This window comes from Perca fluviatilis, chromosome 20, assembly GCF_010015445.1.
Source record: "Perca fluviatilis chromosome 20, GENO_Pfluv_1.0, whole genome shotgun sequence".
NCBI classification, from domain to species: Eukaryota; Metazoa; Chordata; class Actinopteri; order Perciformes; family Percidae; genus Perca; species Perca fluviatilis.
This window is the reverse complement of record NC_053131.1, coordinates 6,659,988-6,672,002: the sequence shown is the minus strand read 5'-3', so window position 1 is coordinate 6,672,002 and position 12,015 is coordinate 6,659,988. Positions and strand designations below refer to the sequence as shown.

The 12,015-nt window shown below is 39.1% G+C and overlaps 1 protein-coding gene across 1 annotated transcript in view; it reads left to right on the top strand.

The window, feature by feature from the left end:
* Positions 1–8,726, top strand: part of mark3a (MAP/microtubule affinity-regulating kinase 3a) — a 62,477-nt gene extending 53,751 nt beyond the window's left edge. Inside the window, exons 17-18 of the mRNA XM_039785399.1 lie at positions 4,990–5,034; positions 7,853–8,726. Of these exons, the coding sequence (XP_039641333.1) occupies positions 4,990–5,034; positions 7,853–8,198 (391 nt within the window). The 3' untranslated portion in view covers positions 8,199–8,726. The remainder of the gene's footprint in view (positions 1–4,989; positions 5,035–7,852) is intronic.
* The last annotated feature ends 3,289 nt before the right edge of the window (positions 8,727–12,015 follow it).

The window sequence follows — 12,015 nt, the reverse complement described above, 5'->3', positions numbered from 1 at the left end:
TCTGTTCTCCAGGCTGCAGTGCATGCTGGGAGCCATGTTAACCATAAACCCGTCCTGTGAGAGGAGCAGGGAGCTTTCTGCTGTTTTTTGCTTTTTCTAATCTCTTGTGATATTACTCAGACATTGATTCAGAGACTGGTTTCCTGCCTGTATAACCGTTTTCACCCAGTAAAAGCAGCACATTAGAAACACTGTTGCTCTGTGCTGGTGTTGCTGTCTTTAGGAAAATTACTATTTTCTGGCAACATTATGGATAAAATCCCTTGCAGTTTATATATATATGGACAATCAGTTTACGGAAAAATTACCAGATCGAAATGCAAGTCTTTGTCTAATCAATCAAGCAAATTAAATCAAAGTACTTTATCACGTTGATGCAGAAGTATATACATATTCAAGTCTTCCTTATTTAAGAGAAGATAAGCAAGGGAATTCAGGTGTGGCAACACAAAGACAGAAATATGTACAGATAAATAGGGAAGTAAAAAAATAATGATACTTACAACTAGAATAAGTATAGAAGTAAAAATAGGAACTCTATAAGAGCAATTGAAGCCAAAGTTACACGTAAGCAATTCCAGTATATACGTATGTAAACGGCGTACACCAGAATAATATGTAATTAATGGTGTAGGAATTTAGTGTTTTAATATAGTAACATAATAAAAATACAATACAGCGTAGAATGTAGTAGACAGTATAACATATGAACATAATATATTATGATATAGTGTAAGGTCATATATTATAATAATACAGAATACATTTATTACCTAATACATAGGGCGATATTAAAGCTACCCTGGTATAAAAGATAGCTCTCTGTAGCCAAATGTAAATCATCTGGTGCTGTATATTGTAGTAGAAGCTGCTGTTTAAAAACAAAACTATTTCTCTTTTAATAATTCCGATTGGTTTTGACGAGTGAAAAATAACGAACTAGCAACTTCTGATCAGAAACCGTTTTATTTAAAGACCAACTTGAATGCGTAACTCTCCCTCATAGGATATGCAGCCGATATCCAGGAATTATTTGTTTTTCAAATTGTTATTCTTGTAGACTTTCAAACCAAGGCTTTCAGAGAAGTCGAGACTTACACGTGAATGATGCGGGGTTTGGACAGTTTTGACATTAAGCCCAGGGGTGTAGTGCTGTTTGTTTAGGTACCGGAACGCACCGGTGACACGGGTGCATGCGTGGACGTGCGTGGTTAAATTGTGGCTCGTTTCGAAGATTATTTAACCACTATTCCTACGGTGGCAAGTTCCCACACATCAGTCAGCTGTAACTATCAAATGAAAGGATGCTGTGCTGCCTCGTAACCTTGACTAGCTAACAGTTAGCTAGCTATAGACTGAGAAGAAAACTAAATCAATTAATATCACTGTGCTGAGCCAAAGCTACCGCCAACTTTTAAGGTGGAACGTTTTTGTTTTTTTTCGCATTTAACTCGATGCATGAGTTGACTTTGTGAATCAATCAACACATCTTAAATGTCAATACGAGAACTTTGACCATTTCATTTGTGTTTGTCTCTTTTGCATGACATACAATTATTGGATCTTCAAGCACTTCAAAAAATGACCACGAAAAAAACCCACTAATTATTAGGGCTACTTTCGGTCAATATTGAAATCACAATCGTTTAACACGATTACTTGTTGGCTTCTGGAATGATGTTGCAATTATTGAACTTAAAAAACAGTGGAAAAAGTTAAATAAATCAACAGAAAAAAACACATACAACTGTGAAATTTGCCTTAATACTACATTTTATTTTTTCATTCAGAACACGAGAAAATATGAGTTTACTTGCAAAACGTAATGAGCTAAATAATTGTTTTTCTCGATTATTCAGTTTTTGTGATCATTGGGAGCCGAAATCCTAACCACGATTTAAATTTCGATTAATTGCACAGCCCTACTAATTATGCAAACTGCAAATATTCGGTTTCCTCACTTGGACTTAAAAGTTGGCAGAGCATTGTTCCGGTGCGTTCCAGCAGCACTACACCCCTGATTAAGGCCATTTTACAGTCGCCGTAGCCGAGCTGGTGCGTGCCAATGTGACGTCAAACTGACGTAGATCTCGCTGGCGCGCCAGGATTTTGAGGGGGCGTCCAGAGGGTGCGCACCACTCTGTGTTTTTTTCAGCGGTGTGCGACAAAGCGGAAACAGGAAGCCTGAACGAGTTCAAGAGCAACCGGATGCCAAGACTCTCAGAGGGAGTGCAGGTCTCTCTTGTAAACTTACTGGGTTAAGATGAGTTCTTTTATGGTAAATGAAAGGCTTGATCTGACGAAGTAGGTCATCCAATCAAATTGAAGTATTGACGTCAATGCTGCCAGTTCTGTCGTTGGTTACCTTTTCTTCTTCTTCTAGTCCGTAGAAACAGCAAAGTCGGTAGCCTTTCCTCATTAGCGCCACCTCTGTTCAGGAGAAGACTGCAGCTAGTGTCGCGACCACCACGTGCAAGTATAAACCGATACGGCGCTCCCATGACGTCACACTGGCGCTCGACAGGTCGGCCGCGGCGAGTATACCCCGCGTTTTTTAGCCGTTCATGCACAAAAACATCATGCGACAACGTTCTGCTAATCATACAACACTTTTTGTTTCTCCTCTATTGTAACTATATTTAAATGAATTAAAAGTCATGTTTGGCCATACATGCATATCTGAAGATCATGGAAAGATCATGACCGGTTTGTTGAGCCTCAGCCTTATTTTAGAGAAGTAAAGAATGGACTTCTGCTGAGTTGCTGAACGTGTTGCTGCCTCATTCACAGGGACACAATTGTTGTCTGGGAACATTTGGTTTTATTTTTAGAGCTGCGAGTTTTTCCCTTTTGTAAGGAGCGTTTCCCCTCTGCATCAACCCAGAAATGTCACAAACCGTGTCCTAGTTTGGTTTGTGGACGCAGCTTTCCCACTTTTCCTTAGTATCTTTTGACTTTCAGATGGAGTTCTAGTCTTTAAAAGGAACATGAGAACAAAGACCCAGTCAGAATACAAAATCTAAAGTTAGACGACAAACGGTCAATAAAAACCATCACCGCTGTCCGTAACCTCAGATAATAAAGCTTTTAAAGGTGATAATTCACAAAACTATATTAACATGATATGATCAAATTCTGTTTTCAAAATGAATACTAAACACCATTTAACAATTAAGGTTTTGTTTTGCACATTTTTATTTTTAAAACGTAATTTTAAACTGTGAAAGACAGTTGAACCTCGAGGCAAGAAATGTTCCTCCGTACAGCTCCGAGCCTTTTCTGGAGCTTTTAACCGCGTCTCATGGTCTTCCTTAGGTAGATGGAGCTAATCCAATCTATGTTTTTTACCACTGAGGAAGTCTGAGAGATGCAGCGGACAGTTCAGGAAAAGATGATGTGAGATTACATAGATTTTGTTCCACTGTTATGCATTAGATGGAACATTTGGATAAGGTTAATAATGAACTTTTTAAGCTTCATGTATATAGTTTTTTGTTTTATGTAATTGTTTTTACATTTGCTAATTGACAATATTAAATTTAACCATATCCGCTATTACTACCTTAGAACCACCAAAAAGGAATAGATATAGATTTCAAATAATGTTTTTGAGGAGGAAAGTAAAAGAAAAGAAGTAGAACATAAAGATATTAGAGATAGTCACTAGGGATCGACCGATACTTGTTTTTCAAGGGCCGATACCTAGTAGTAGTAGTAGTAGTAGTAGTAGTAGTTAATTAATACGATAACTAGGGTTGGGTACCGAAACACGGTGCTAATGTGGCACCGGTGCCTTAAACGATCGGTATGTACCGGACCGAATTGCAACACAGATTTCGGTGCCACTTAAATGCCTTCTGCGCTGCTCTCTGATGCTCTGAAACAGACGCTAGAGGCAACAGGAGCATCGCCGCACGTAACGCTAGTTAACACTTCACTTGACAGCAGGTAACGTTAGCCTAGCGTGAGCTAGCAGCTGGATTAAACACGGTTAAAATGCTGACGGCTAAACTGTAAAAAGTGTGTGTAATTCCCTGTAGAGGATTCCAACAGCGGGACGTTAAGCAGTCTGCAGCTGCCGTTGTCGGAAAAACAACACAGACAGTGCGTTCACTTGAAACTAGTAAGCCTCGTGGTGCATTCAAAGTTATTGTAAAATACCCTATTACCCTATTTTTTGGTTCAGGCACCGTTTTAAAAGTATCATTTTAGCACCGATATCAAAAAAAAAAAAAAAGATACCCAACCGATAACAGATATTTGGAACTCTACAAACTCTTGCTTTAAGCAATTATTTAATAAATGAGAAACTCTCAACGTAATAGCCAGTAACCGAGAGTCAGAGTGTTCTAGTGGGCGGGACATTAAGTCTGACTCAGTGGTGAGTGAAACCATAGCAGAGGGACAGACACAGAGCTGTAGCCAAGTCAAAGTAGACCACTTTTTAATTAATGAACTTTATCAGTTATCAGGCAAATACAAAGCAGATACAGATAATCTGCAAACTGCCTAAAAAAAAAAACCGGGTCCCACCGCACCCTCACCTCCCTCCCTGTAAACACCACCCTACCGGAGTCTCACCTGTCGGCTGGAGTCCATGTTGTTGTTCTGCTGTCATTTGGGTCGACGCAGTCGCACCGGTTCCTGAGATGCATTTCTGTGTTTTCGGAGTGTTTCTTTCTGTCTGCTTTAAAGTGTTGGTTTAAGTTTGAGATCAGTGTCTGAACATTCATCGCTGTTTTTATTTTTCTCTCATGACTCTTCACTGGAAGTACAAAAAAAAAAAAAATAACTTCCATCTCTTTGTGTTTTTGTGTTCTTTGGTGGTGGCTCTCGTTTCACATCGGTGTCACTCTCCTTCTTATTTACACGTCACATTCTCTTTTTTTATTAAACTTTTTTTTTTTCTTGTCGTGCACAATCCACATCTTTTTTATTTTTTTTTTTTTTTTCTTCCTCCTCCCCGTCTGATCTTCTGATGCACCTCAGAGTCTCAACAGAGTTTGAGAGAAACGGGAGACTTGAGGGCTCAAGGTGAGGTTAAACACCCCCCCCCCCACCCCTCTCCCCAAAAAAAATGTGTTGGTGGCCCTTTAAACGTTCCGTTTGTCCTCGTCTTTGCACAGGAAGCCCTCTCTGCTTTGGGATGTTTGAAAACCTGTGTGTTTTGGCTTGTTTTCTATTGAACTGTTTGCATGTCTCTGTACCCGTGTGCTGCTCTGTAAGCATGGCATGTTTGTCTTGTCAACTTGAAAAATAACCCTCCAAAACCCCCCCCAAAAAAATAACAATACAGCATGGATGTGTCTAGCCCTAGTTTACATTACATTCATAGTTACAGAGCTACGTTTTCCGGGAAAATTAAATGACGATATTTAAAAATCCATTCTCCTCAAAGACTCCTTTTCACCATCTGGATTAGAAATAAATTCCGTCCACAGTTCAATAAACTAGATTTTATTTAAACCCATTTAAAACTCCATTTTTCTGTGCTTTTGGTTCAGTTTAAAGGACACAAATGTAGGATTTCTATAGAACAACGCTGTCCCTTTTTAAAGTTTAGATTTTTGTTCACAATCTTTTTTTTAGCATATTGTAATGAACTTACTCAACTGAAATGTATGGAAAAAAAATAGGACCGTTTTTACATTCATTTGAATACTCAAATGTATATTTTGATCTGCTCGATTGTCAACGTTTGACTTGAGCTCTTCTCCTTTTTGATTGTATGAACTTATTGAGAGTTCAATATTTCTTTGCTCACTTTGTACGGCACAAGAAAGCTACACACGGTATTTTGTATGAATAAACTAACAAATGAAAGAATAGAATATGTGCCGCCTTGGTGGCATAACGATTGGGGAGCTTGCTGTGTAACCGCAACGTCCCCCGGATGGATTTGCCAAAAGAAATATCTTTGAAGTAATATAGAGATGGATTTAAAGTGCTCATATTATGCTTTTTGGCTTTTCCCCTTTCCTTTATTGTGTTATATATCTTTTTTTGTGCATGTTATAGCTTTACAAAGAGAAAAAACCCAAAGTCCACCCCAAAGGGACTTACCATCTCCAACAGAAAACACTGTTCACCAACTGCTCCAAACAGCTCTATTGTAGTCCAGCCTTTACTTCAGAGACAAACGTGTAACACATGTTATGATGCTCGCCTAGCTGCTAGCGTGGCACGCCCTCATACTCTGCTTCTGACTGGCTAGTAGTCCTTACCTAGGTACTGTCAGGGCACGCCCTCATACTCCGCTTCTGACTGGCTAGTAGTCCTTACCTAGTTACTGTCAGGGCACGCCCTCATACTCTGCTTCTGACTGGCTAGTAGTCCTTACCTAGGTACTGACAGGGCACGCCCTCATACTCTGCTTCTGATTGGCTAGTAGTCCTTACCTAGCTACTGAGCATGTGTGACTCCCAACAAAGATGGACCAGAAGTGAGATGTCTCACTCTGTAGCTAAAACGGAGAGTTCAACACACAGGGTGAAAAGAGGAGCTGCAGCAATATGCAGTACAACAAAAATATAGTGTTTTTTGAAAATTAAACCATGTAAACCTATTCTGGTACAACCTCTAAATACAATTATGAACCTGAAACTGAGCATAATATGAGCACTTTAACTGATAATTAATCTTCTCAATTTTGGTTCATGTCGTATAAATCTATCAAGGATGTATGGCATTTTCAGCTACCTGAAACAAACTTCTTATGCGGTTTGGCGGAATATCTTTTATCCAGATGGTTAAAGGAGTCTTTTTAAGGGATCTGGGAATACTTTCAGAAAAGCGTTTAATTTTGTCAAACGATCTTGCTGTTTATAGTTTTTTTTGGAAAAATGAATGCTGAGCTTTGTGACTGGAATGCAATGATGCTACTGTATGTGAGAGGCTTCAACTTGGGGTTGGTGGGCGTGTCCTAGTGGAAACCAAACGCACACCCAGCCACAAACTCCAAATGGATTTCAAAAGAATAGTTTTAGACATTTTGGGAAATTCGCCTGAGAGTTAGATGAGAGGGCCGGCCAAGAAATAATCCAGTAAAACCTAACCTAAAAAGTCATTTTCCACACAAAAGATAGAACATGTTCATTTGTAGCTGGATTTTGGTTACCTTTGGACAGAGCCAGGCTAGCAGTTTCCCCCCCCTTCCCCCGTTTCCAGTCTATGTGCTAAGCTAAGCTAACTGACTGCTGGCTGTAGCTTCACATTTCTCATACAGACAGGAGAGTGGTATCAATTTTCTGATCCAACTCTCAGCAAAAAAGCGAATACAACCCTAAACGTTAAAACTATTCCTTTTAAAATTTTGACCAGCTGCTTTGACTGATGTCACAGTGTCTATTTAAAGGTGCCGTAGGTAGGATTGGGAAGATCCAGGACTTAGCCAAAGAATTTGAACATCAACAACTTCTTAGTCCCTCCCCCCTTTCTGCTAAAGCCCAAAATGGTCTCCTAAGCCCCTCCCCCCACAAGGGAGAATGAATGCGTGTGTATGAGCAGTGATTGACACGCAGTTAGACACCTCCCCCCGGCCCTGATTGGTGCATCTGAACAGGGAGCGGTGGATTTTTGCAAATCCCACTACAGGCTGTAGGTGGTGCCAGAGGAGACAGATTTATTTTTAATTCCCTGCTTCATGTAGTTCTACTGGAACATAGGGTCAGTTTCAGCTAATATGACAGAAAGTTAGTTTTATAAGACTTACCTACTGCACCTTTAATCCACCAAAGAATAAAACATTCTTTGGGGAAACGGTCAAAGCAGCTTGTGATGAAGAAACGGCGAATCAAATCTGCCATACTAAACCTTATTTTTTTTTTTTTGTGCGTGTGTTTCTCCCCGACAGTCGCCATGTACCTGGGGATCAAAAAGGGGAAAATAAAGACGGTAAACCCCGCTCCCTCAGATTCACTTGGAGTATGAGGACCACCAGCTCCATGGAGCCTTGTGACATCATGCGGGAGATTCGCAAGGTGCTCGATGCCAACAACTGCGACTACGAACAGCAAGAGAGTTTCCTGCTTCTTTGCGTCCACGGGGACGGGTGCGCCGAGAACCTGGTCCAGTGGGAGATGGAGGTTTGCAAGCTGCCCCGGCTCTCGCTCAACGGCGTCAGATTCAAACGGATATCCGGCTCATCCATCGCTTTCAAAAACATTGCTTCCAAAGTTGCCAACGAGTTAAAGCTATGAACAAAAGGGGTTTAAAAGTATACATATATATATCTAGAAGTATTTAAGCTGTACAATCATCCAAGTAGCAGTTTCCAAATGTCTCCTTTTTTTAAACAAAATACAGAGTATTGTATTGAATATTATAATGTATAGATTAAGGCTTTTGGCAATAATCACTGAATTACCTACTAATATCTCAGTCTATTCTGGCCACACGGGGTCGACAGTAACGAGTTGAATATGATTTGTCATGCTGTGAATGTGGACGAAAAAAAAAAAAGAAAACCTTTTTAGTCTTATTTATTTCATCTTTTTTTGTTTTGTTTTTCTCTTCTATAAAGGAAAAAAAAAAGGACGTAGCGTTTTTTTTTTGTTTTCAGTGTAAATAATGTATCTTTACTTTCAAGACGGCTTCACTGCAATACTCCTTTTGTTTTGTTTTTCTTTTGTATTTGGTTAAAAAGTAGAGATGATGGGGAGTCGGTGTAAATGCTCACTTGGTTGAAGGGTCACTCACGTCTCAATTAAAGTGTCTGTCAACTTGAATGTCTCACGCTGATTATTTGTATCTGGACAAGATGAAAATATATATATATAAAAAAAAAAAGTTTGCTTCTGTGTGGAGCTTCATTCCAGTATTTAAATGTAGTTTTTCAGTGTTTGAAGAAAAGGATTGATACCAAAGTTTTGGCCATTTCAAAAAAAATAAAAATAAATGGATGGTTTAAAATAAAAGCCTTAAATAAATCTGGGCTTGTACATTATAGAAACACTGTCTGTGACTTGATGTTGAAGTGATTATTTGGAAATCTGGTTATTCTTCACCTTTCCACTTTGAGATACTGAATGGAGACAGTTTTTTTTGTTTTTTGTTTTTTCCCAAAAAAGGATATGTAGTATCTTGTAAGTAAGTACTCTTGGCTGTATTTGTCTCCATAAGCATTTGGAGGTCCAAAGACGTCTTTGTGTTGAGGTTATTAAGTTGGGTGGAAACAGTTTAGATATCTAGACACCCAAACAACTTTAACCTAATTCAGCCCAGTTGTAACCCAGATAACAAGAGGTCTTCAGGACTACAAATCCCAAACACCATGCTTTACAGTTCCTAAATGAAATGTTGCTACTTTTGAGTTGTTCAGGTGTTGAAGCAGTTTCAGAGCTCAGGGTTTCTGCTGAACCCTGATTCTTGATCTAGTTTAGTTCTGGATTTGTTTGAAGCTCCAGTATTTAGTTTGACATCTTTCTAACTGTCCCTTCCCTACAGCTGGGCGGGAGGTTAATGGTCCCATGACGTGATGCTTTTATATAGACCTTAGTGGTCCCCTAATACTGTATCTGAAGTCTCTTTTATATAGACCTTAGTGGTCCCCTAATACTGTATCTGAAGTCTCTTTTATATAGACCTTAGTGGTCCCCTAATACTGTATCTGAAGTCTCTTTTATATAGACCTTAGTGGTCCCCTAATACTGTATCTGAAGTCTCTTTTATATAGACCTTAGTGGTCCCCTAATACTGTATCTGAAGTCTCTTTTATATAGGCCTTAGTGGTCCCCTAATACTGTATCTGAAGTCTCTTTTATATAGACCTTAGTGGTCCCCTAATACTGTATCTGAAGTCTCTTTTATATAGACCTTAGTGGTCCCCTAATACTGTATCTGAAGTCTCTTTTATATAGGCCTTAGTGGTCCCCTAATACTGTATCTGAAGTCTCTTTTATATAGGCCTTAGTGGTCCCCTAATACTGTATCTGGCCTTGACCAACTGCCACTTTGCTCGTTTGAAAGCCATGATCTCTCTCTCTCTCAAGGGTGGGCCAAATTCTCTGGGTGGGCAAAGCAGAGAAAGGGGAGGTAACCTTGCTCCTTATGACCTCATAAGGAGAAGATTCCAGATCGGCCCATCTGAGCTTTCATTTTCTCAAAGGCAGAGCAGGATACCCAGGGCTCGGTTTACACCTATCACCATTTCTAGCCACTGGGGGACCATAGACAGGCTGGGGGAACGCATATTCATGTTAAAAAAAACTCATGAAGTGGAACTTTCATGCCATGGGACCTTTAAGGCGAGACACCCCAGGCAAAACCATCATTTTTCAATTTTGAGTTTTGGGGCTATTTTACTTCCATAAGCATGTCTTCTTTCAGACTATTGGGGAAAGAAAACATCCAAAATACACATTTATGTGAATTTCTCCTAAATTCAGCAAAAGTTAGCATCAGATAATGCCTCATTTGCATATTTTAACAAAACATTTCAGAAAACTCTTAATACAAAAATATGTCTTAATGTAAGTAATTAACTGGGAAAGGTTCATTTTTTTTTACCCTATTCACAAAATGTCTGATATATTTTATAATCCATAAGGTCATTTTCTCGAAATGGGTTTTTCTCACACTGAGCCAGAAATCTCCACTTCAGTAGCACTTTACATACACCAAACATTCCGGATACATTCATATCTGTAATCTGAAGGTTTTTTACAGAGGGGCTTGTTCAGATATCATTCATAGCCTAATTTATGTAACATTTTATACCTAAAAACGTTGCGAAAATGGATTTTTCATGGCTGTTGACACCATATTCTGATTTATGCAGTGATAAAAGGAGATGTCCAAAATACCCTCTGTAAAACCCTTTGACTCTAATATTTTGAATTTTGAACCTGGCTTTTTCCAGTGTTCAGATTTCTTCTCTTGAAATGTATGCAAATTAGCACATATTTAACAAGATAATGCTTAATTTCCATATTTCAACATAAAATTCCAGAAAACTTGTAATACAAAAGATATTTGTCTTAATGTAAGTAATCAACTGGGGAAGTTTCATGGTAATATCTATTTATCTATTTTTTTTCTCCTATTCACCTGTGTCTCCCCCTTAACTACGTAACAAACTACTTCTCTGACAAAACAGCTGATTAACCGTGAAGATGCTTTTGGTATGACTGTGCAGAATAAATACAAATGCAATAAAGCAGTACTCCAAATATTTATCGCCGCACCTCCATTAACTCAGGAAACAAGAGACGGATCAAAATAAATCAAAGCAGCAGATGGAGAGATCATAGTCTCTAGCATGAGTCAAGCTGCAATTACAAGACCCTACATTTCCCAGAGTGCAACTCCGTAGCACCCTGAACACACTTATCTCGGAAACCTAAATGTGTCCCGATGATTTAATCTGCTTTACTAGAGCATGTAATCATGTAGGTCTAGCTGTGCGTACAGGGCAATATACAGTACCTTTTTAATGGAATTCCATTGGTGGGACGGCCCGGCCCCTTGTTAACTTCCTGTCATAGGTCATTCACGTACACTGAAACAGGAAATCAACTTGGGGCCATTTAGAAGGTTTGGGTTTACAACTGTGAAATAGTTTATAGGAGCAGTAAAAAGTTTGAGATGTCTACATTAGGCTGAAACTTTGTAAAATGGTGGCGGTTTAAACTCTGCAGGTTTAATTCCAGCTCTTCGTGGAACGCCAGTTTCCAGAACCGAACCAAGTAGCTGCAGGTAGAGCTGGGCGAGAATGGAGAAAAAATCAAATATAGTTTTGACCAAAGAAATCAATGTCGATATTATAGGGTTGACCATTGGTGCTTTCAGAAAATATTAACACAATGAGAGTTTATATAAATAATCAGTACCATGGATAAAATGACTAAGTGGTTAAAGAACTGTGAGAACAGCCTGGTAAGTCCAGAAAACACTTTACTGTAATGCAGCCTTTAAAACCAGGAAAAGACTACACTTGTGTCATATTACAATTTTTTTTTAATTTAAGATATGGTCTCATATATCAAAGCCCAGCCCTACCTGCAGGTCACATTAGAC